Here is a 23235-nt window from a genome sequence, read left to right on the forward strand (position 1 = left end):
TCAGAGTTTGAGAAACAAGCTAAAAAGGAGAGAGAGAGAGGCACCAATCTGAAGCTTAACCTAGTGGAAGGTATTATGGGTAAAAAACAAAAAGAAAAGAAAAAAAAATTATTGTGGAAAGAGTCTGTGTGGAAGAGGATCCCATAAAGTAAAAGCTCCAGATATGTCAAGTTACCCTGTTCCAGGCTGGAGATTTTGAGATATTCCTGGATTTCTGAGCTCCTCATTCTGGTGCACTATGGGATTTGCAGCACTGATTTCAAAGAAGATCAGGCACTACAAATCACACACTGCTTTGGGATATAAGTTCATAATCAGCCTGGAACTGGGTAACTTGGTATTAATGAAGCTCTGTGAAGTCTAGTCAGAAGGAAATAGGGTTGGCCCAGCATTTGGGAAACCACTAACAAAAAAAGCTGACAAAACAGTGGAAGGGATTACAGACTCAGATGAAGGAGATATGTGGTATGTGCTATACAAGAACAGTGTTTACTTAGGGGTCCTATTGTATATGTGACATGTTAGCAAACACTAATGTCCGTTAATGTGTGGTAAGCTTTAGTAAAAGGGACCTTAATGCTGTACAACCTTAGGATAGAAAAATTACCTCAAAAGTAGTGCATGCTTTCTGCAAGCCATCAGTCAAGTTAGTTGGAGTACCCCCATGTCGGATTTGTGGGAAGTGGAAAATCTATATCTGGGCCTTGCAGGGTAATCCCTTATCATCCTCCCCCTCTTCCAAGGAGAGAACCTACTCCCTTGGAGAAGAGTATGCATGTGCTATGTGAAGGAGGGGAGAGAAGCAAGAGAAACCAAATGTTTTGTGTGTTTTAGGCCTGTGAATCGCTAAATGGACTACTGTGAGACAAAGAATCCCTTATAATATTGCTTGAACCCCTTCTTCCTTCCAAAGGGGGTACAAGTAATATTCCCAAAAATTACAAGCCAATAACTTGTCTACCTACAATCTATAAACTGTTCACTGCAATAGATGCTGACTGAATATATTGCATTCTGTATATAGAGTCAAATAACAGTATGACAATAGAATGGAAGACCAATAAGAAAAAGAGAAATCTTACCATAATATGGATTAGGTATAAGAAAGCCTTTGATAATTATCTCACAGTCCTCGATAATAAACTGAAATGTACAAAATAAACTGTGCATGTATATTGATTGAGTACGTTAAGTTCACCAAGAAAATGTGACAAACCTCACCCCACTTGAAATATAAAGATGCACAGTTCATCATTTCCTAACATCAAAATCCAGGGAGAAAAAATTCAGGGAGATTCCCTGTTGCCACTGTTGTTTTGCATAGCATTTAATCCACCGAGTACGCTTATTAACTCTTTGGGTGATGGATTTAGCCTTAATCCTTAAGATGGTAGCGATTCAAAGGTAACAACACATTTAGGTATTAAGCTGCAATGATACTGCAGCTTAATTTACTTCAGGAGTTACTAACCTGTAGTAACTGAGTACCACAAGTTAACAACTCCTGCAGCTTGTAAATAATGCAATGTGTGATTAACCTCACAAGATATATTATTTTACTCCTTTGGAGCATCTTAAAGGGATGTGGATCCCCTTCTTCCCAGTCATACCTCCCAACCTCCTGAAGACCTCTTGGACCCTGAGTCAAACCTTTGGAGAAGATAGGGGAGGGGTGTTTTATGAGGGGTTGGGGGTCTCTTACACAGGGGTGAGAGGTCCTTGCTGGGAGGAAATGGGCTAGAAGTCCACACACACATGCACCAGTTAAATATGCACCATGCACCCAGGAGAAAATAAAACCAGTGTTTTGCATAATAATGAGGCTCTGGGTTAGCTTACTGCACACTTTGTAACTTACACTGTACATTTAATTTGCCTTCAGTTTGTTCTGTCTATATAAGAATATAAAATAAGCATTTACATACTGTGACAGACCAAATGTCCATCAAGCCCAGTATTCTGTTTCCAACAGTGGCAAATCTAGGTTCGTATACCTGGCAAGCTCCCAACTGTGCTTGTCCCCTTGTCAGCCTATTAAGATTTTTCATTATATTGTACTGTACAAACAGCGTTAGCATAATATCGATGTCATTTGAATGTTCTAATGCATACCTACTAAGGTGTTTCATTTGTATTGTGGTAACACTATGAGTATCATACAGAAACATAGAAATATAGAAAATGATGGCAGATAAAAACCATATGACCTATCCATCTACTCTCCTTTCCTCTCCCTTAGAAATCCTACATGCTTGTCCCATGCTCTCTTTAATTCAGATAGTCTTCATCTCCACCACCTCCACCCGGAGGCCATTCCACGGATCCACCACCCTTTCTGTAAAGAAGCAATTCCTTAGAATACTCCTGAATGTATTCCCTTTCACCTTCATCCTATGCCAGAGTTTTCTTTCAATTGAAAGAGACTTGCCTCCTGTACATTTATGCCACATAGGTGTTTAAAAGTCTCTATCATATCTCTCCTCTACTGCTTTCTTCCAACGTATAGAGAGAGAGAGAGAGAGAGAGAGATTTAAGTCTGTCCTCGTATGTTTTTTTGATGTCGACCACTGATCATTTTAGTAGCTGTCCTCTGGACCGATTCCATTCTATTATATCTCTTTAAAGATGGGGTTTCCAGAACTTCACACAGTACTCTAAATGGGGCCTCACCAGAGACTTGTATAGAAGCACTATCACCTTCTTTTTCCTGTTGGCCATTCCTCTCCTTATTCACCCATGCATCCTTCTGACTCTTGTAATTCTTCTTTCTACCTGTTTGGCCGCCTTAAGATCAGCAGACACCATCTCCTCCGAGTCTCGTTCTTTTGTGCACAAAAGTATGTCACCTCCTATACTGTACTGCTCCCTGAGGTTTTTGCAGCCCAAATGTATGATAGTGCTTTTTTTTTTTTTAGCTAAGACAAGCTATGAAATGGGCCCATTTCTAGCATGTCCATAAAATATGGCATTTCAATTTTCTTAGTTGCAGGTCATGTGCAAATGTTGCCATTGGTGAGCAGCAAGTACAAATAATGCTTGAGCACTTACTGTCAATGAATGCAAAAGTTAAATAGCAAAGTTTGGACAGTTTCACTTAGTGACAGCTTGATAATTCTTTAGTTTTCCAGAATTATGGCAAATACAGCAAACATGATGTGAATAAGGCGCTGGATCTGGAACTGAAGGGGGACATTGAAAACTGCCTGATATCTATCGGTAGGTTACTCTTCTCATTCAAAGAAAAATGTGCTTTTGCCTTCGAGAATTCAGTATGTCATAAAATGGAGAGAAAAGCCAGGTGGGAGGGGGACCTTTGTTTTGCCTCAAAGTCGCAGTTCGATGCTCCCAGACCAGAACTTAAAGAGGTCAATGTGCCAGATACAACCACTCTAGATCACACTCCCCCAACCCCCAATCACACCTCCTCAAATCATAAACCTCCACCACTAATCATATTCTCCACAATCACACCCCCATCCTCTTGATTATGTTCCCTACCCCAGATCACACTCCACATCTCAGATCATATTCCCCCCATCCTCCAAAGGATCACCCCCCCCCCTCCCCATCATTGCGAGCCTACTGGCCCTGTACCTGGTGTTCAGTGGGTCATAAGGCAGGAAGAGTCCCCAGATGCTCCTGCCCTGCTGACACTGTCTCCAGAATTGCACCTCTAGTGTTAATTGTGCTCTAGTGGTAGTAGTACGAGACTACCTCTAAGGCCATCATTTTGGAGATGGTGTTAACAGGGCAGGAGCAATTGGGGATCATTCCTACCTTAGGATATAGACCACCAGGTACAGGGCTGGTAGGCCCACAATGATGGGAGGTTGGTCCTTAGGAGGGTGGAGTGAATATCATTGGGATGAGGAGTATGATTGAGAGGGGGAGTGTGATCAGAGGGATCATGATTGGCGGTGGTTGGAAGGCACCATAGGCCCTTTAAGCTCTGTAGAGGTGTGATTGGGGGCTGGGGGAGTTGTGATCTGGGGCAGTATGGTCTGGGGTGGTTGGATGGAGTGGAGGAGTAGCCTAGCAGCTCATGCAGCAGCCCAAGACCCTGGGGAACTGGGTTCAATTCCCACTGCAGCTCCATGTGACCTTAGGCAAGTCACCCAAGCCTCCATTGCCCCAGGTACAAAATAAGTACCTGTATATAATATGTAAGCCACTTTGATTGTAACCACAGAAAGGCAATATGAAGTCCCATCCCATGGTGTAGGGGCATCAAATCACAGTCTTGAGCCCCAATGCTCCTATACCACTGGAATCACAGTGCCTACAAGGTGGCTCACAACAAAGATTTTGTGCTGCTGTTTCCCTCTGATCTGCTCGTCTCTCAAAAAGATTATTCATTTACCATAGGACTCAGCAACCTGTGGTGATTCAATACTGCAATTTATTGACTCCTGTGGAAAATCAAGGTGTGATAAAAGCATGTATTTTACTGCATCTCAATAACTTCCTCCCTAAATATCACCTATATCCAGATAGTTATGACTGTCTCCTCTCTGCAGTGATATTCAGTGTTGAATTTCTGTGAATAATTTAAATGCCACAGTTGTCATTTAAATAAATGCCAACCATGGAGTTTTAATATTGACTGAAATAAAACAACAACTGGATATTACATTTTTGCATTTCCTTAAGATTGTTTTTATTTCCATGAGCCTGTGCGTCTCCTCCCAACCTTCAGATGGATTCAGCTGGATTGGTTTCAGACCCCTCTTTTATAAAACCTGGCAGACCATGAAAAACTTACCTTCCTCTAGGGAGCAACCCTACTAAGTAGTTAACAGCAAGCAAACCCTGGGCCTCTTTTATCAATCCGTGCTAGCGATCCCCGGTTTGGTAAAGCCAACAAAGTTTACTCACGGCTTCATAAAAGAGGCCCCCTATTAATTTGGTCACCAGTAGTTGGGGAGGTCCTAGCCTTTGGGTTGTTAAGGTAAAACCAATGGTGATGATTTCTCATAAAATTATTCACCAAATTAATCCCCCCCCCCCCTTTACAAAGCCTTGCTAGCGGCTGCCGCATGGCAATGCCAACACAGCCCATTCATTTTGAATGGGCTATGTCAGAATTACCGTACCGGCAGCCGCTTGTGTGGCTTTGTAAAAGGGGGGTTGGTAAAAAGGTAATTCTACTACTACTACTACTATAAATCACTTCTGCTTATATTCATATCTGCTGAAAGGAAACTCACCCAAAAATTATTTTTCTATATTTTGTCATACTTTTCTACTTTTTCCATTTACAGTAAAATGTGCTGTAAGCAAGCCAACTTTTTTTGCTGAAAAACTCTACTTGGCAATGAAGGTACAGTACTACATTTCTAAATGTATTTATTTGTAGTGTGGTGATATTCTTTAGCTAAGGCATAGGAACCTTTAGTCACATTGAGAGATGGTAATTTTCAGAGAGCTGATTTATTTGGATAAAAAGTTTTTGTTTCTCTTTTGTTTTCTCTTTAGTTTTTGTTCTTGGTTTTTATTGTTAACATTACATTCTAATCTTATATAATGCAAAAGCCAACAAGTTAAGGGCCTCTGTTATGAAGTTGCTGGCATTGGCGCTTGTTTTTGATGCACACTGAGGTCCCTTTTTACCGCAGTGGGTAAAAGGTAGGTCTTTTTTTTCAGGAAATGGCCATGTGGCAAGTGAAGCACTTGGCGCATGACCGGCACTACAAAAATAAAAATATTTTTGTAGCACTGAATAAGTGTCAGACTTGTGAGATCTTGTACCAAGTAGAGCACTGCTGAGCCCGGTACTTGGACCAGGTTCTGCTTGGCGGCCGGACAACCCCGGGTTTCACCTGCGTTGATCGCCGTTCCCCAGAAGTTGAGCCCCTAGGTGCGGGGGGCCTGCAGGACTTACGAGACAGAGCTGAAAGCGGGGTGTTGAATGTATCGGTCAGGCAGGCAGCAGGCAAGAGAGTGATCCAGGTACAGGCAAAGTCAATAGGTAGGCAGCAGGCAGGGGAATAATCCAGGAACAGGCAATGTCAACAAGCAGGAAGGGGAGTAATCCAGGTACAGGCAAGGTCAATAGACAAACAACAGGCAAGAGAGTAATCCAGGCACAGGTAAAGTCAATAGGCAGGCAGCCGGTCAAGAGAGTAATCCAGGTACAGGCAAAGCCAGTAACGAGGGACAAAGTAGAGAAGAAGCAAACTACTGAGCAAGTAACACCTACCAAAGTAGAAGCCGAAGCATGGAGTTCAGGAACAGCTCAGCTGATAACGTGCTGGCGTCTGACATCAGCAGGAACCAGCAGGGAGAAGGAGCACAGCCATAGGACAAGAGCAGGGGAAGGAGGAACCGGAAGACCAATAGGAGAGAAGCAAAGGAAGCCAGGCAGAGAGAGATAGCAGATACAGGTGCATGGAAGCAAAGCAATCAAGGAGCTGCAGCCAGAGAAGAACCACATATACATGGCTCAGGGCTGTGCCAGTCAAGTGTGCGTGTCGACAGGACCCCATGCAGCCTGAGGACGCCGCTTGCGTTGAGGTAGGGGACATGACAATAAAACACGCGCTGGGGTGGGAACTACCACTGGGCTGCTGTGGTAGCCCATGGTACTTCCTTTTATTATTTATTTATTTATTTTATTTTGTTACATTTGTACCCCGCTCTTTCCCACTCATGGCAGGCTCAGTGCGGCTTACATGGAGCAATGCGGTAAAGGGGGCCCTAAATGCAGGTAACAACTAAGGGCTTCTTTTACAAAGCTGCGCTAGCAATTCCCACACAGCAAATAAGAGGAAGTCTATGGGAGTTGATTGGGCTTCCTCTCATTTGCCGCACCGAGAATTGGTAGGGCGGCTTTGTTGTTGTTTTGTTTTTTTGACCCATGCAGATTGTATTTCAAATTGCCCTTACATTTTAGGTAAGATGCATTAGGAATGGTTATGATAAAAGGAGCAGGGAAGAAAACCATACATGATGGTTACATTTTGGGGGAAGCAAAGGGAGTCATGTTCTGAGGTTTCTAGAAGAAGACTGTATGGAAGCAGTTGATTTTACATAGGATTTTCAGGTGGATGGTGAGTAGAGATAGTGGTGACAAATGATAGAGGGGTCCTTTTACTAAGCCGGGGTAAAAAGTGGCCTACGGTAGTGCGAGCACATCTTTTGGGATCGCGCTGGGTTATTTTTTACCATATCTAAAAAAAAGGGCCTTTTTTAAGGGGCTGGAAAATGGACGTGTGCTAAAATCAAAACCAGCATGCATCTATTTTCAGCCTGAGACCCATTGACCTAACAGTAAGGGCTCACACACTACAAACGTGGTGACCGGTCGGCACTGCCGATTAATGCCAGAAAGCTTAGTGGAGTTTAAAAAAGGTTTGGACGGCTTCCTAAAGGAAAAGTTCATAGACCGTTATTAAATGGACTTGGGAAAAATCCACTATTTCTGGGATAAGCAGTATAAAATGTTTTGTACATTTTTGGGATCTTGCCAGGTATTTGTGACCTGGATTGGCCACTGTTGGAAACAGGATACTGGGCTTGATGGATCTTTGGTCTTTCCCAGTATGGCAATACTTATGTACTTATGTAAATGCCACAGATGGTGGGAAATTAAAAAAAAATAATAATTAGTCCTGATGTTATGGGCACATGCCAAATCTGAAATTACCTCCAGGGGGACGCGCTAGCCTGGTGGTATTCTCATTTTGGCACGCACTGCATGTGTATAGAGTCTACCGCGCCTTTATAAAAGGGCCCCAGAGTGAATGATGGCAATACATTGCAGAAAATGAGAAAGCAAGGGACACATATTCATATATCAAAAATCAACTAATATAAATATTATTTTAACTCCTTAAAGTAAACAACTTTATTGATGAGCAGTCTTCTCAAACAGTTGTAAACTATGGAAGGCATGTCGCTGGACACGCAATGTAAAGGAGCAGAAATTGGTTCATACTTATGCATAGACGCAACAATCAGAATATAATACAAATAAACCCTACAAACAGGTGGACTGATAACACGCTTCCTGACGCATACATATACAAATATAATATGTTTAGACACTCTTGATCAAACTGTGCATTTCAATGAATCCCTACATGAAGAGAAACTAAACACATCTTTATGGAAATTTTAATGGTTAATTATTTAAGGGGTCCTTTTACAAAGCCGTGGCCAAAAGTGGCCTGCTGTATGGGTGCATCGTTTAGGTGCTCGCTAGGCCACTTTTTACCGTGGTTGGGAAAAAGGCAATTTTTTAATGGGCTGGGAAATGGGCGTGCACAAAAATTAAAACTAATGCACGCCTATTTATGGCCTGAGCCCTTACCGCCAGCCATTGACTTAGAGGTAAGGGTTCATGCGCTATCTATGTGATATCCATGCAGCAAGCACCAACATGGCCACACTGCTGATTACCACCGGGAACACCCCCCATGGTAGAAAATAGAAAAAAAATATTTTCTTGCGCAGGATTCAGTGGGCGTCAAGCTCAGAATTATCACTGGGTGCACGTGCTACCCCGGTGGTAATGCCAATTTGGCAACCATTAGCCCTCCCACGGCTTTCTAAAAGGGCCCCTAAGTGCTGATTTTTGCAGATTGAAGCTAATAGGAAAATCACTGTAACAGTTGTAAATGAACACTTTTCCAGTTGATTCAATACAACTATTTTTTTTTTTCAAAATAAAGTTCTTACTAAGGCCCAAATATTTAGTAACTCTGTAGGCCTCATTAGTTAAGTGTCGAAAATTCCATGGTTAAAGAAATACTCTGACCCTACTAATTTTTCAGCTTGTGGTTGTTCTGTGTATTTTCAGCAACCATGCATTATTTTAAGCAACCATCTGACCATCTGAAATTTAGATAATTCTCTATTACAAAGCAGGGAGGTCTACACAAATTTTTCTAAATGCTTCCAGTTATCAGTTTCAACAGTCAGAAACATTATTAGAAACGGAAGCTGCATGGAACTTCGCAGTTAAAGTAAGATCTAGAAGTCCCAGAAAAAGATCTGATAGACCCACCCTCTCCAAAAAATGTTTGACCCTATAAGTCTGAACCCATAGATCACTGAAAATGAGTTTCTGGAAAGTTAACACTAGAGTAATCGTCTACAACAATGATCTGAAAGAAAGAGTTCTCAGAAGGAACCCTTTCTATGACCTCTTCTCAAAAGCCATTCTCTAAAATATACACATATAATAATATGCTTGAAAAAATATTTTTTGAAAACATTATTTTGCACTAATGAAATGACAATTTAGCTGATTGGCCACAACCACACAAGTTATATATGGGAGGAAAATGATGCAATATTTGAGGAAAAGAACACCTTGCCAACTGTTAATCACGGAAGTGGATCCATGATGCTTTGAGATTTGGTGGCAGCCAGCTGCACAAAAAATATTGTGTGGATAGAAGGATGAATTGACCCAATTAAATATATGGCAGCAGATTTTAGAAAGGACATACAAACCAAAATCAAGACATCCAGGTTGGGATGTCTTAAGTTCTGCTTGTTTTATGAAAACACTAGCCCGTTAAAATGGGCTAGTACGGGGTTTTTCCAAGGCCCCCTTCCCGCTGCAGGCCCCCCCGAGGTCCCCGCTACTGGTCCCCCCCCCCCCCGGAGTCACCGCCGCCGCCACCCCTCCACCCAGCCCGGGCCCTCTCTTCGCTATTGAACTTACGTCGCCGAAACGCAGTACGCAGATCAGCAGAGCTCTCGTCGGCCTTCCTTCTCTGCCTGTGTCCTGCCCTCGTGTGACGTAACATCGGCGAGGGCGGGACACAGGCAGGGAAGGAAGGCTGACGGCAGCTCAGCTGATCTGCCTGCTGTGTGTCGGCGAAGTAAGTTCAATACCGAAGAAAGTGCTCGGGCCGGGTGGAGGGGGGGGGCAGCGGCGGCGACTCCGGGTGGGGGGAGTGGTAGCGGCGACCTCGGGGGGGGGAGCGGTAGCGACGTCGGCGGTTCCCTCCCTCCCCTTCGCGCAGTTTCCCTCTCTGTCCCGCTCCCGTCATCAGAGAGGGAAGTCTCTACTGCGCATTTGTGGGTGAGTATGGTCACTCATCATTTATATGTTTGATAGTTCATAAAAATGTGGCTTACAGGATTGTTGCAAGGGTATCTGACACTCTAGGTGAACCTTCAGACATGCACCAGCTACCCTCCCCCCCTGGCAGCTCAAGATTCTCTTCCCTACCACTTCACATCTAGCATCTCCCCTTTCCTTCCATAGTCCTGCATCTCAAGGTTCAAGTTTGAATTTTATTTAATATATCAAAAATCAGTAAAAATCTAAAGGACCCTTTTATTAAGTGGCGGTAAGCCCAATGCAGGCTTACCGTGTGCCAATCTGGAACTACTGCCGGCCCAATGTAGGTGCCAATGGTACTTTCACACTCAGCACATGGCATTTCCAGCCCTAGTAGAAATATTTTAAAAATATTTCCACAGGGGGTTACCCAGCAGTAATCAGGCAGTGCTGCACACTGCCCGATTACCGCTGGGTTAGCGCAGGAGCCCTTAACGCCACCTCAGTGGGTGGTGGTAAGTACTTCTCCCTGCTTGGCCATCTTACTGCAATCTTACTGCATGGCCATTTCTTTTTTCAGCCTTTTTGCCCATGGCAAAAACGGCCACCACAGGTAATGCAGGGCCCTTTTTACCGCAGCTTAGTAAAAGGGTCCTTAAGAGACTATACAAAAGTGAAGTGCAGTTCAAGGCCTACAAATGAAGGCATCATGACCAACAGCAAGGGAGTCCAAGGAACAATCCTAAGTGGTGCTAAAAGCCTGAGACTGAGCATGTGCGACCTGAGGAAAGGAGCTGCAGGGGCAGGCAATGCTGGGCAGAGGAAGGAGCCGCACTACCTGCAGCTGGCAAGCCAGTCAAGGTATTTTGGGTGTGTGGGTGGGAAGGAGGGGAGTGACGATGGCAGTGGCAGCGGGAATGATGAGTTTTGGGGGGGGCAATGATGACGATTCTGCCCCGGGCCCGGCTGAGTCTCCTGGTGGCCCTGGAAACAGGATAGAAACAGAGTGACCAAATGTCCTATCCAGTCTGCTCATCCATTCCATCTACTCTCCCTATCACTCCCTTAGATATCCTATGTACTTGTTCCAAGTCCTCTTGAATTCAGATACTATTTTCATCTCCACCACTTCCACTGGGAGGATGTTCTGTGAATTCACCACCCTTTCCATGAAGAAGTATTTCCTCATGTTACTTCTGAGTCTGTCCCCTTTCACCTTCATCCTGTGTCTCCTTGCTCCAGAGCTTCCTTTCAATTGAAAGAGACTCACCTCCTGTGCATGATAATTCATGGGGTCTGATAGATCCGAGGAGGGGTTCTTGAGGAGATGAGATACAGTGACTGTTTTCCAGCTTATGAGAAAGTATCCAAACTAGTAACTATCATGGCACTGATTTGTTTCAAGAAATACGTGGGCATTGGATCAATTGAACTGTGGTAGAATTTGAATTGGAAATTACCTTTAGCACATCAGAGTGGGATGATAACCTTAAGCAAGACAGTGTGCTGAAACTAGCAGTTTTGTTGGACACCAGAGAGGACTCAAAAAGAGGGGAGGAAGGGGGTGGGATAGAGTTTTTATGTCTTTAACTTTCTTAATACATGTATTGACAAAAGCATCAGAATCTAGATTTGAAGATACGAAAATATGATGAGAGGAACTGGTGATCTGACACAGAATCTTATGAAACTACAAATGATTAGTGCCATGCTGGAGTAGGGAAGAATAGTATTTTTGTTTAGCTCTGTATTGGGAAACTATATCTTTAAAGAAGGCAAGGTCTGAGGAAAGCCTAAACTTACACCATCAAGGCTCATGATGGAACAGTTAGTTGATGCTTCAGGAGGTGGAGTTCCAGATGATACCATAGATGAATCTGATGATGAGAGCAAACACACAAAAAAATCATTGGCTTGATATTCAAAGTGATTTAACCTGCCAGAAACAGCTCCTAGCTGATTTAAATCCATTGTTTGTTGCTAACTGGTCATATTCAGAGACACTTAACTGGAGAGCACCATTGACAATGTCCGGTTAGCACCTAATGTAAAACCAGTTATTTTTTGGGGGGGAGGGGGCATTCCAGGAGTGGAGTCAGCAGTTGACCAGTTAAGTGCCGATATTCAGCACTTAAGTGGCCAGGGTAACCATATAAAAGTCAGAAATATTGGTCTTGCATTACCAACATTGGGACATTAGAGCATATAATCGACTCATGCCCTCAATTGCAGGGCTATTGGTGCTCTATTTGGAAGACCATTTCAGACTCATTGTATATCTCGGATACAATTTCATACCAGACAATCATCCTAGGACTGGTCATATTACAATCACCTCTGGATAAATATCAAGCAAAGTTATTTGACATTTTACTACACTCGGCGATAAAAATGATATATTTTTGTTGGAAAGCCTTCTCTAAAGCTTCATATTTATCATGGTGGAACACTCTCTCTCTGTTAGGTGAATATGAATTTTATTTATTTTTTTATTTATTGCATTTGTATCCCACATTTTCCCACCTTTTTGCGGGTTCAGTGTGGCTTACAATATGAGTTGAATGTTGGAAATACAATTTGTTACAGATAGTTATGGATTACATTGTGCAGAGTTATGCAAAACCATTGAGGTGTCGTTAAGGAATGTAATAATGGAACATAGACATTGCAACTTTGGAAGGAAACAATGGGAGCTTAGAGGGCGATAAAAAGGCATGAAGGTGTATGGTATATATCTTTCTGTGAGTAAAGGTATGAGTGATGTGAATATGCAGCTGCTGAAAAAACTAATTCACTGGCCAAATATAAAAAGGTTTGGACCCCCCCTTACATAAACATCTAAATACTTCTAATTGAAGTATTATAACACCAGTGGCTTTTTTTTCTTTCCTCTTTTTCTCTCACACTGTGTAATTCAAATGTTATCTAGTAGTTGAATCTTGTGTTCTTAAGTGCGCTAATACCTGTTCTAGTTCAATTGTTGACTAATATAATTAGTCATTGTTTTTCTTTTCATAAATAATGTTTTTTTCTCATATTCTTTTAAAATACAAAATATTGGAACTAAAAAAAGACTTATCTTTATGAGGTTCACCATAGCCGGTTAAGTGCTGAATATTGCATTCAACTAGCTATTGTTTTGCTGTCTCTGTATACCCGGAAATTAAATGCCAAAACCCAGACATGGCCCGGCACTGAATTTCCAGGATTTATGGTGGCAGTCAGCAAAACACTGGTTGCCACTGGCTGAATATCCAACCTAGTGTTTTTTCCTCTGCTAATAATAGTGCACACTCTTTTGAAAGAGAATAAGTGTGAACTGTTTTCCTGGTAGAGCGCCATTGCACATGTGCAAATAGTATGTGCACACATACACACGCTACTGGGAAAAGATTGTGAACTCTTTTGGAAAGAGTGGGCCCTTTGCTCCCTTATTGAAAAATGGCTAATTGAAAACAATTGAGACAAACATTTCTGTTAAAGATACAAGAAAAGGAATGAAATGGCCATTTTCTGGTTGCTCCTCCCTAACGAATACAACTGTTACATTAACTTTAAAAGTTTTGTTTATAGTAATTTGTTTTACTTCCAACAGGGCTCTGGAACTCGTGATAAAGCACTGATCAGAATTATGGTTTCCCGTTCTGAGATTGACATGAATGAGATTAAGCTTCAGTTCCAAAGGCTGTATGGCAAAACCCTCCACCAGGCTATTCTGGTATGCTCTTCTTTTTATTTTAATGTTAACTGTCCCAGATATTTCAAAAAGAAAACTCACATAAAGTTGCCATGTAGTTATTAAGGACCCCTTTTACTAAGCTACAGTAAAAGGGGGCATTTTTGATGTGCGTTTAGGCCCCCTTTTACCGCAGCGGGTAAAAGGCTGTAATTGTTTTTCTAAGAAATGGCCATGCAGCAGGGGTGTATCTACGTGGGGCCATGGGGGCATGGGCCCCCATAGATTTAGTCCTGGCCCCCTCCACTTTTGACTCCCCTCCGCAGACCCTCCCCCACCACTTTCGACACCCCCCCCCCCCCGCCGCCGCCGCAATGTACCTTTGCTGGTGGGGGTCCCCAACCCCTGTCAGCCTTAGTCTTCTTCAGCGCCGGTTTCCGGTGCATTCGCTCACTTCGCTGATCTGTGCTGTCAGTCCTTACGTCCTGCATGTTTGGAGACTGGTGCTGAAGAAGACTAAGTGTGGCGTGGGTTGGGGACCCCCGCCAGTAAAGGTACCTTGCGGCGGGTCAACAGTGGCGGGGAGGGGGGCGAAAGCGGTGGTGGGGGGGTCAAAAGTGGCAGGGGAAGGTCGGCGGTGGGGGGGGGGGGGTTGACAGCTGGGGGAGGCAGGCTAATATGTGCCCCCCCCCACCTTGGGCTCTGGACCCCCCTCTTGCTGAGGTCTAGATACGCCCCTGCCATGCAGTAAGCAAACCACTTGCCATGTGGCCATTTGGGGGGGGGGGGGCACTTGCCATCGCTCATTGAAGTGGCAGTAAGGGCTTCTGCGCTAACCTGGCAGTAACCAGGTAGTGTGCAGCACTGCCACGATTACCACCGGGTAAACACCAGTGCCAGAAATAGCACTTGCTGAGGGTGGGAACTACTGCTGGGCTGCTGTGGTAGCCTGGCAGTAGATCCAGATTAGCGAGCAGTAAGCCTGCTTTGGGCTTACCACCGCTTAATAAAAAACACCTAAGTTAATACAGTTCCAAATACATTCTCATCACTTTCCAGGAGAGAGGTTTAAGACTCAGTTCAGCTAGCCAGTTTCACTTTTGACCAGGGTTTCATATAACATTCCGTGGCCCAGCATTATTTGTGGTTATCAAAGAATTTAAAATATTTTGATATTTAAAACCAGTAAAAAATATATATAATATGAAATATTAATCTTTTAGCTTTGTGGTACCAGGAGTAGTACATTTTTCTTTTTGACTCCATCTCTTTAGAATACATTATCCCTCTATTTGAGCTCTGAGAATTCCTATGTGAAATTTCACTCAGTCCTTCAGACTTACTTTTTAAAGATTATTTTTAATTGAGGGATTACTGACTCTGATCCCCTGTCGTGTTTATTAATTTATATGGAATGAAAGTAATGAAGGGAGACACTGCAATCTGAATTAGCTGTATGCTCTGTGTGAAAGCTTTCTTTCCTATTTTATAGAATTGCAAGCCACCTTGATTTGAACCGCAAATAAGGTGGTATAGCAAATGCAAATAAGATTAAATTCATAACTTGAGATTCTCCAAACTATATTGAGCTTTCTGAGGCACAGTCTTTACCCAAAATACCAGATTCATGGACCTATGCACCAGGGGCGTAGTCAGACTTTGGTGGGAGGGGGGTCCAGAGCTTGAGGTGAGGGGGCACATTTTAGCCCCCCCCTGGTGCCGCCGACCTCCCCTGTCATTGCTGACCCCCCGCAGCCGCCACCACCTTTGCCCCCCCCCCCCCACCGACGACCCTCTCGACCCCCTTATCTCGCCGCCAACCCTCCCCCGCCGTCACCTACCTTTGCTGGCGGGGGACCCCAATCCCCACCAGCTGAGGTCCTTTTCTTCTGGCGCAAGGCTTCGTTCTGTTTCTGAGTCTGACGACCTGCACGTACAACAGAGCGAAGTCTTGCAGATCAGCCAGCGCCAGGAGGGGGGGGGGGGTCGAGAGGGTCATCAGCAGGGGGGTCCAGGCAGGACCACCGAGAGACTGGGCCAGGCCCGGGACAAGGCTGCCCCCGGGGCCCCCCCCACCCCACCCACCCGAGGTCGCCGGGCCCCCCTCCACCCACCACTGGGCCCTCTCTCCACCCCCGGGTCCTCTGCACTGACCTTAAGCGCCTCACCTTCGAAAGCGCAACAAGCAGTGGCAGACCACTCCTTCCTTCTGTGTCCCGCCCTCACGGAAGTTACATCAGGCGAGGGCGGGACACGGAAGGAAGGATTGGTCTGCCGCTGCTTGCTGTGCGTTCGAAGGTGAGGAGCTTAAGTTCAATGCCAGGGAGCAACGGAGGGTGGGCGGGCCGGACTGTGGCGGCGGCACCGGGCCCCCCGGAGGCCCGGGCCCGGGGAATTTTGTCCCCCCTGTCCCCCCCTCACAGCGGCCCTGGGTCCAGGGTCAAATCTATGGGGCCCAGGCCCCCGTGGCCCCACGTAGCTATGCCACTGCTATGCACTAAGGGGCCCTTTTACTAAAAGTGGTAAGCCTAACACAGGCCTACCACACACTAAAAGAGTACTACCACTGGGCATGCTGAGGTGTCCTCCAGTGCATTCTGCTTAGCATAAGCTGAAACCGGGCTGAATTTTTTTTTTCAGCGCAGGCGGTATGCCCATAGGTGGAGAGTAGGTGTGCTTGCACTAATTTGGTAGTGTGAGCACATTACTGCATGCTACCTTAGCGTGGGAGTAGCACGGGAGCTCTTACTGCCTCCTAAATAGAGGTAGTAAGAGATGGCGGTAAGGGCTCCCATCTCATGGTAATGGCCACACACTAATGGGGATATTACTGCATGGCCATTACAAAAACAAACAAACAAACGTGGCCAGTTTACTGGTGCAGTAAAGGTGGCCACCTTTTGGTGCGCCTTAGTAAAAGGACCACTAAGAAACATGATCCTAACATTCATACTGTGACACTATTGCAAAGGGCACCACATTGGTTAATGGCATCAGCAAGGGCAGGAGTGACAGGGGTTTGCTCCTGCTTGGTGACTACTAAACCACAGGACTGTACCAAATACCATGGGGGACTGAGGTATGGGGTCCTTTAGGAATGGGAATTCTGATTGGGGGGGGGGGTGTTCACTGGTGAGCTTCAGGTTGAGGGGGATGTGATTGGGAGATGGGAAGGGTGGTCAGCGGTGGGCCTTCTGATTTGTGGGGTGGGCCTTCTGCAAAGGGGAATGGGGGTCTTGATCAGTGGGGTCTTCTGATTGGGGAGGGAACACAACCCAGGCCACAACTTTGAGCTGTTGGTATAATGCTGCCTGCGAGGCTTGCAAGCAACATTATTCATTTACCGTGGGTCAGCAAATCAAAGTGCAGTAAAAGCCCAGCTTTTAAATGGCAGCAGTACTACTACTACTAATATTAACCATTTGTATAGTGCTACTAGATGTACACAACATATGCAGGTACTTTCTTTGTCCCTAGGGGGCTCACAATCCAAGTTTTTGTACCTAGGGCAATGGGGGGTTAAGTGACTTGCCCAAGGTCACAAGGAGCTGCAGAGGGAATTGAAACCAGGTTGCCAGGCTCAAAACCTGCTGCACTAACCATTAGGCTACCCCCTCCATGCCACTTTGCTGTTGGAGGACCCACACTCAGCTTACAGGGAACAGTGAAGGGGGGTCATCAGTGTTTCAAAACATTGTGTACAATGTTATAGGACAATGTGATTCTGCACCCAAATTGGGTTCTGGGATTTACACCAGGATTCAGCAGGCGTAAGTCTGGTGCCCAAAGTTAGGGCACGGGATTCAGCACTAAGTGTGATTCTATAAAGATGCAAGCACTTTATAGAATAGCGCTTAGTGCCAATCTTTTCTGGTGCCCATTTTTGTGCACCATTTATAGATTTTTTCCCCCTTCAAAGGCTGGTGCCTAATGTTAGGTGCTAAACACACATGTAGGTTTTAGAATACTATTATCACAAAAATAAGCATTAAGGGCCAGATTCTATATAAGGCTACGAAAAAATCTGTGCGGTGAACATTTCCGCCTAAGTATATTTTATAAGTGACACTTAGATCTAGGCGCAGTATATAGAATACGCTTAGTTGATATCCCAGCGCCTAAAACTATGCACCTCCATTTACACCAACAAAAATGTGGTGTAAATCTATGCATGTAGATCTACAGATACTGGGCCATATTCTATAACTACGTGAATAAATTTTGAAAAGCACAAGAAAGGCCCATTTCCCCACCCATAACCATGCCCCTTTTTGGCTGCGTGCATTAGAATTTAGGCACAGTTCATTACAGAATACACTTAGTGAGTTGTGCGCAGAAATTCAAATGATTGCAATTGCTTGTTAACTGCTGTTATCAATGCTGATTAGCTCATTAAGCCAATTAGCTTGCATGACCTGGAAAATAGTACATTTTGGGCAAGATTCTATATATGGCACCTACTGCCCTTGACCATGCTCCCTTTTCAAGTATGTGACTTAGAATTTACGTGCACCACATTAGAGAATACACTTAGGGACCTGTTTACTAAGCCATGCTGTGAGTGCGCTAGCATTTGCGCATTAGTGTATGCTAATTTTTAGCATGTGATAAAAATGCTAGTGCACCTTAATAAACAGGGCCCTTAGGGGCCCTTTTACTAAGATGTATAGAGGGGCATAATCGAACAGCGCTGGCCATCTATATGGCCGGCCATCTTTGGGGCTGGCTCTACAGAGGGGCAGAGCCAACCGTATTTTCGAAAAAGATGGCCGGCCATCTTTTCTTTCGATAATACGGTTGGGGCTGGCTAAATCTCAACATTTAGGTCAAATGTTGAAATCGCCGGGTTTAGAGATGGCCGGCTTTGGTTTTCGGCCATAATGGAAACCAGGCCTGGCCATCTCAAACCCGGCAAAATGCAAGCCCTTTGGTCATGGGAGGAACCAGCATTTGTAGTGCACTGGTTCCTCTCACATGCCAGGACACCAACCGGGCACCCTAGGGGGCACTGCAGTGGACTTAACAAATTGCTCCCAGGTGCATATCCCCCCCAAAACCCACTCCCCACAACACTGTACCTACATGTAGGTGCCTTAGGGATCAAGGGGGAGCACCTACATGTAGGTACAGTGGGTTTTGGGGGGTTTGGGAGGGCTCAACATTTACCACCACAAGTGTAACAGGTGGGGGGGGGGGATGGGCCTTGGTCCACCTGCCTGAAGTGCACTGCACCCACTACATACTGCTCCAGGGACCTGCATACTGCTGTCAGGGAGCTGGGTATGACATTTGAGGCTGGCATACAGGCTGGCAAACACATTTTTTGTTTTTATTTTTGTAGGGTGGGAGGGGATCGGTGACCACTGGGGGAGTAAGGGGAGGTGATCCCCAATTCCCCCCGGTGGTCATCAAAATAAATGGACCAAGTGCAGCTGGCGAAATGTTCGTCAGAGCCGACCATCTTTTTTCCATTATCGGGCGAAGCTGGCCATCTCGTAACCATGCCCCCATCCCACCCCATCCCGCCTTCTGTACCGTGCCTTGAAGTTTGGCTGGCTCTGCGACGGAAAGCAGTTGGCGCCGGCCAAAATCGGCTTTCGATTATACCGATTTGGCTGGGTTCAGGAGATCGCCGGCCATCTCCCGATTTGTGTCGGAAGATGGCCGGCAATCTCCTTCGAAAATAAGCTGGATAGGCACCTATGCACGCCCAATGTGCACCAATTCAGAACTACCACCCAGCTCCTGCATGACCTGAACAGTAATTTAATTTTTTATGCATGTCCAGTATGTACGCCGGAAAATATATTTTATTTTCTGGCGCGTGACACTAACTGGGCGGTAATCGGCATTGTACATGCGCTGACGATTACCGCCCAGTTAACGCTTGAGACCTTACTGCTACGTGAATGAGTGGCGGTAAGGTCTGAGGCCCAAAATGGTTGTATGCCAATTTTCATTTTGACGCACATCCATTTTCAGCCAAAAAAAGGCCTTTTTGCAGGCATGCTGAAAAATGTGCCTGCGCGTGTCTAATACATGCGTGTACAACAGCACAGGCCATTTTGGTGCATCTTAGTAAAAGGACCCTTTAGTGAGTTGTGCACATAAATCCTAATTAATCAGTTAGTGCTGATTAGCTAGTTAACCAATTAAGTTATGCACATTGTTAAAGAATATGCTTTGATTTCCTCATGGAAATTAAGACGAGATATATAGAATTTTGGGTTTATTATTGTAAAACAAAAAGTACCAGGAGCCTTCAAAAAAGAGGGATAAGAATTTTAATTGAATATATAGATGAAAAAATCCTAGAATGTACCCGACATGGTCCATGTTTCGGCGCACAGCGCCTGCGTCAGGGGTCCCGAAATGTAGCAGAAAAACGTATGGCTGTGGGCTGGAAGCAAAATGCTGCACCACCGCGTTATCCTTCATACAATGTCAAACGGAGAGATACTCTCACGAAACAACTGCTTCTGGTCACAAGATCAGTGAAAGCTAAACCAGAAGCAGTTGTTTCGTGAGAGCATCTCTCCGTTTGACATTGTATGAAGGATAACGCGGTGGTGCAGCATTTTGCTTCCAGCCCACAGCCATACGTTTTTCTGCTACATTTCGGGACCCCTGATGCAGGCGCTGTGCGTCGAAACACGGACCATGTCGGGTCCATTCTAGGATTGTTTCATCTATATATTCGATTAAAATTCTTATCCCTCTTTTTTGAAGGCTCCTGGTACTTTTTGTTTTGCTGTTCGGACTTTTTGTTTGTACTTTGCTCCCTCTCTTTGCTATACCGCGCGTTTATTATTGTAGTCATAACATTGGTCGCAATAGAATTAATTTTCTTTCTGTTATTTATTTTGTAGGAGGAAACAAAAGGAGATTATGAGACCATCCTCCTGGCTCTATGTGGTCCTGACAATTAGAACTCTTCACATTCTTTAAAGGGAATACTCCAACATTATTGTAGTGCATTTGGCTCCCTGAAATAAAATGTGTTTATCTCTTACACCCAATATGAGTGATCTTGAAATATACAACAAACAAAAAAGAGAAAACCAGCACTTCCACAAATAGACAGAGAAACACATAAGGGTAGAAGTGAAAAGAATGCAGGAAGATCCAAGGTCAGAAAAAGTACAATTTATACGTGATTATATAGGTACATTGTCCTGAGCAGAACTGGATGTCAGACCAAGTCCCAGACAAAACTGGACTCAATACAAGCCATGTTTCAGATACCCCCTGCCTTCCTCAGGAGTCCAAACAGAATCTGACAAATAAGTTATGACAATACATAAATGAATAGAAGTGAACATGTTAAAAAAATAATAAATAAAAAGTGACACTTGATAAAACATAAGTGATGTTTGTAGAGTCATAAATAAAAGTGTGACAAGTAACATTAAATGAAAAATGGATATGCTGCTAGATGGCACATGGTGATTTATAAGTTGACAATAATGGGACAAAAGAGAGAGAAGTGAAACTGAAATGAGGGTGAATAATTGTGCATGAACAGCAACAACAACAACAACAAAAGAAAATGAAATGTGCAAGATGAAATATGTATGATATCTGAGTAAAACTGTGAAACTTTAGGGGGTCTTTTACTAAAGGTTAGCTTGAGTTATCTGCAGCAGGGCTCATAGGAATAAAATGGGCCCTGCTGCAGATAACTCGAGTTAATCTTTAGTGAAAGACCCCCTTAGTAAGATAGGATGCACACCTCTAGCCCAAAGGGTACATGTGAGAAACTGTGCATAGTATAGAGGCTGTACCTGCCAGGCTGTATGGTAGTATGAGAAAAAGAGTGCAACAATGAATAAAAACAACTGGAGGAATTATCAAACAAAAATAGAAATAGGGAGATACAATCATATACAGAAACCTAGAACATAATAAAAAAAGAAATCCTTATGGCTTCTATAAACTATTGTGTCCTGATGTGTCTGACAATGCTTAAGATCTTCAGCTACAAAGAGTGCTGTATTAAAAATTAAGGGGTCCTTTTACTAAGCCGCGGTAAAAAGTGGCCTGTGGTAGTGTAAGCGCGGGTTTTGGGTGCACACAGAATTATTTTTCAGCGCACCTACAAAAAATGCCTTTTTAAAATTTTTTTGCCAAAAATAGATGTGTGGCAAAATCAAAATTGCCAATCATCCATTTTAGGGCTGAGACCTTACCACCAGCCATAGACCTAGTGATAAAGAATTTGAGCGGTAGTGACCTACGCGTGTCAGATGCCCCTTGACGTGCGTCTGCTATGCGTGTCCTAAAATAAAACATATATTACATATGCACGTAGCGGATGCACGCCAAAAATGAAATTACCGCAAGAGCCACTTGGTAGTTGGGCAGTACGGCCATTTTGGCGCACGTTGGGCGCGCATAGAGCTTTACGCAGCTTAGTAAAAGGGGCCCTAAAACCCTTATGGTCCCAAAAAAGCTCACAACGTCATCTACAAAAGTAACCTGTTCCGGGGCAGAGGAAGCAGGGAACCTGCGGAGTCGACAGGCACACGGCTGCTCTCTGCACCCTCTAGCAGCGTGCACCCCGGGCAGATCGCCCCTACTGCCCAGACCTTGGTACGCCACTGCCAGTACTAAATATTTCCAGCATCGGTAAAGCTCTCAGCTCCTCTCCAACTCTGCTCTCTGAACTGCTCCTGACCTGCCCACTTGGGACATTGCTGGTGAGTGTCACTATTCAGCAGCACTGTTCAATTATGTGCCACTGATTATTGGTGGCTGAGTGGACACAAATGATTTAAACGGTCAAGGGGCTCTCCTGCCTTTTCACTTTGAAGATTGCCCACCCCTCCACCTCCCACAGCACAAATTTATGTTTTTCTCCAAAGCCTGCTTTTCAAGTATAACATTGGAATCAAAAACACATGATGAATTACTCTCTGAATTCATCTCATTCAGGGCTGCCCAACCATAATTCTCACTGAAATAGACCAAATTCAGGTCAGGCGTACCCTAAAGAAATCAGCTATTGCTCACATAATGAAAATTAATCCCATCTTAGTAAATGCCTTTTTCAGTCATTATTCAAGGTTACTTACATTCAAGTATAGTATTCCTGGAGCACTTACAACCTAAGCCCCCCCCCCCCCCCTGTTTACCAGGGCTTTTTTTGAGGGGGTACTTGGGGGAATTGAGTACCGGCGCCTTTTCCATTGTCTGCTAAAATTGACCCGTGGACCCCAAGTTTTAATGAAAGAGCTCAGGCTCTACACACCAATTCTGCCTTCTCATAGATTCTGTGACTGGTTGCAGAGGGCCTGGCTATTGTGGGTGGCTTAGCTTTTGAGTACCGGCACCTTTTTTGCTAGAAAAAATGCACTGCCTTTTACGAAGGTGCGCTCACGTTTTTAGCACGTGCTAAACTTGGGGGCACGCTAAATGTTATAGATGCCTATGCGTTCCTGTGGATGTCTCTAACATTTAGCGCACCGCAAATTTTAGCGTGCACTCAAACGTGAGCATACCTTAGTAAAAGGGGGCCTAAGTTTGCACCTGAGGTAATGGA

At 44.5% G+C, this 23235-nt stretch overlaps 1 protein-coding gene across 1 annotated transcript in view; it reads left to right on the top strand.

The window, feature by feature from the left end:
* The window catches only part of LOC115463408 (annexin A1-like), a 54706-nt gene extending 33993 nt beyond the window's left edge, over positions 1-20713 (top strand). Inside the window, exons 10-13 of the mRNA XM_030193873.1 lie at positions 3121-3216; positions 5262-5320; positions 13614-13736; positions 20564-20713. Coding sequence (XP_030049733.1) covers positions 3121-3216; positions 5262-5320; positions 13614-13736; positions 20564-20623 — 338 coding nt within the window. The 3' untranslated portion in view covers positions 20624-20713. The remainder of the gene's footprint in view (positions 1-3120; positions 3217-5261; positions 5321-13613; positions 13737-20563) is intronic.
* The last annotated feature ends 2522 nt before the right edge of the window (positions 20714-23235 follow it).

The sequence above is a fragment of the Microcaecilia unicolor genome, chromosome 2 (genome assembly GCF_901765095.1).
Source record: "Microcaecilia unicolor chromosome 2, aMicUni1.1, whole genome shotgun sequence".
Classification (NCBI taxonomy): Eukaryota; Metazoa; Chordata; class Amphibia; order Gymnophiona; family Siphonopidae; genus Microcaecilia; species Microcaecilia unicolor.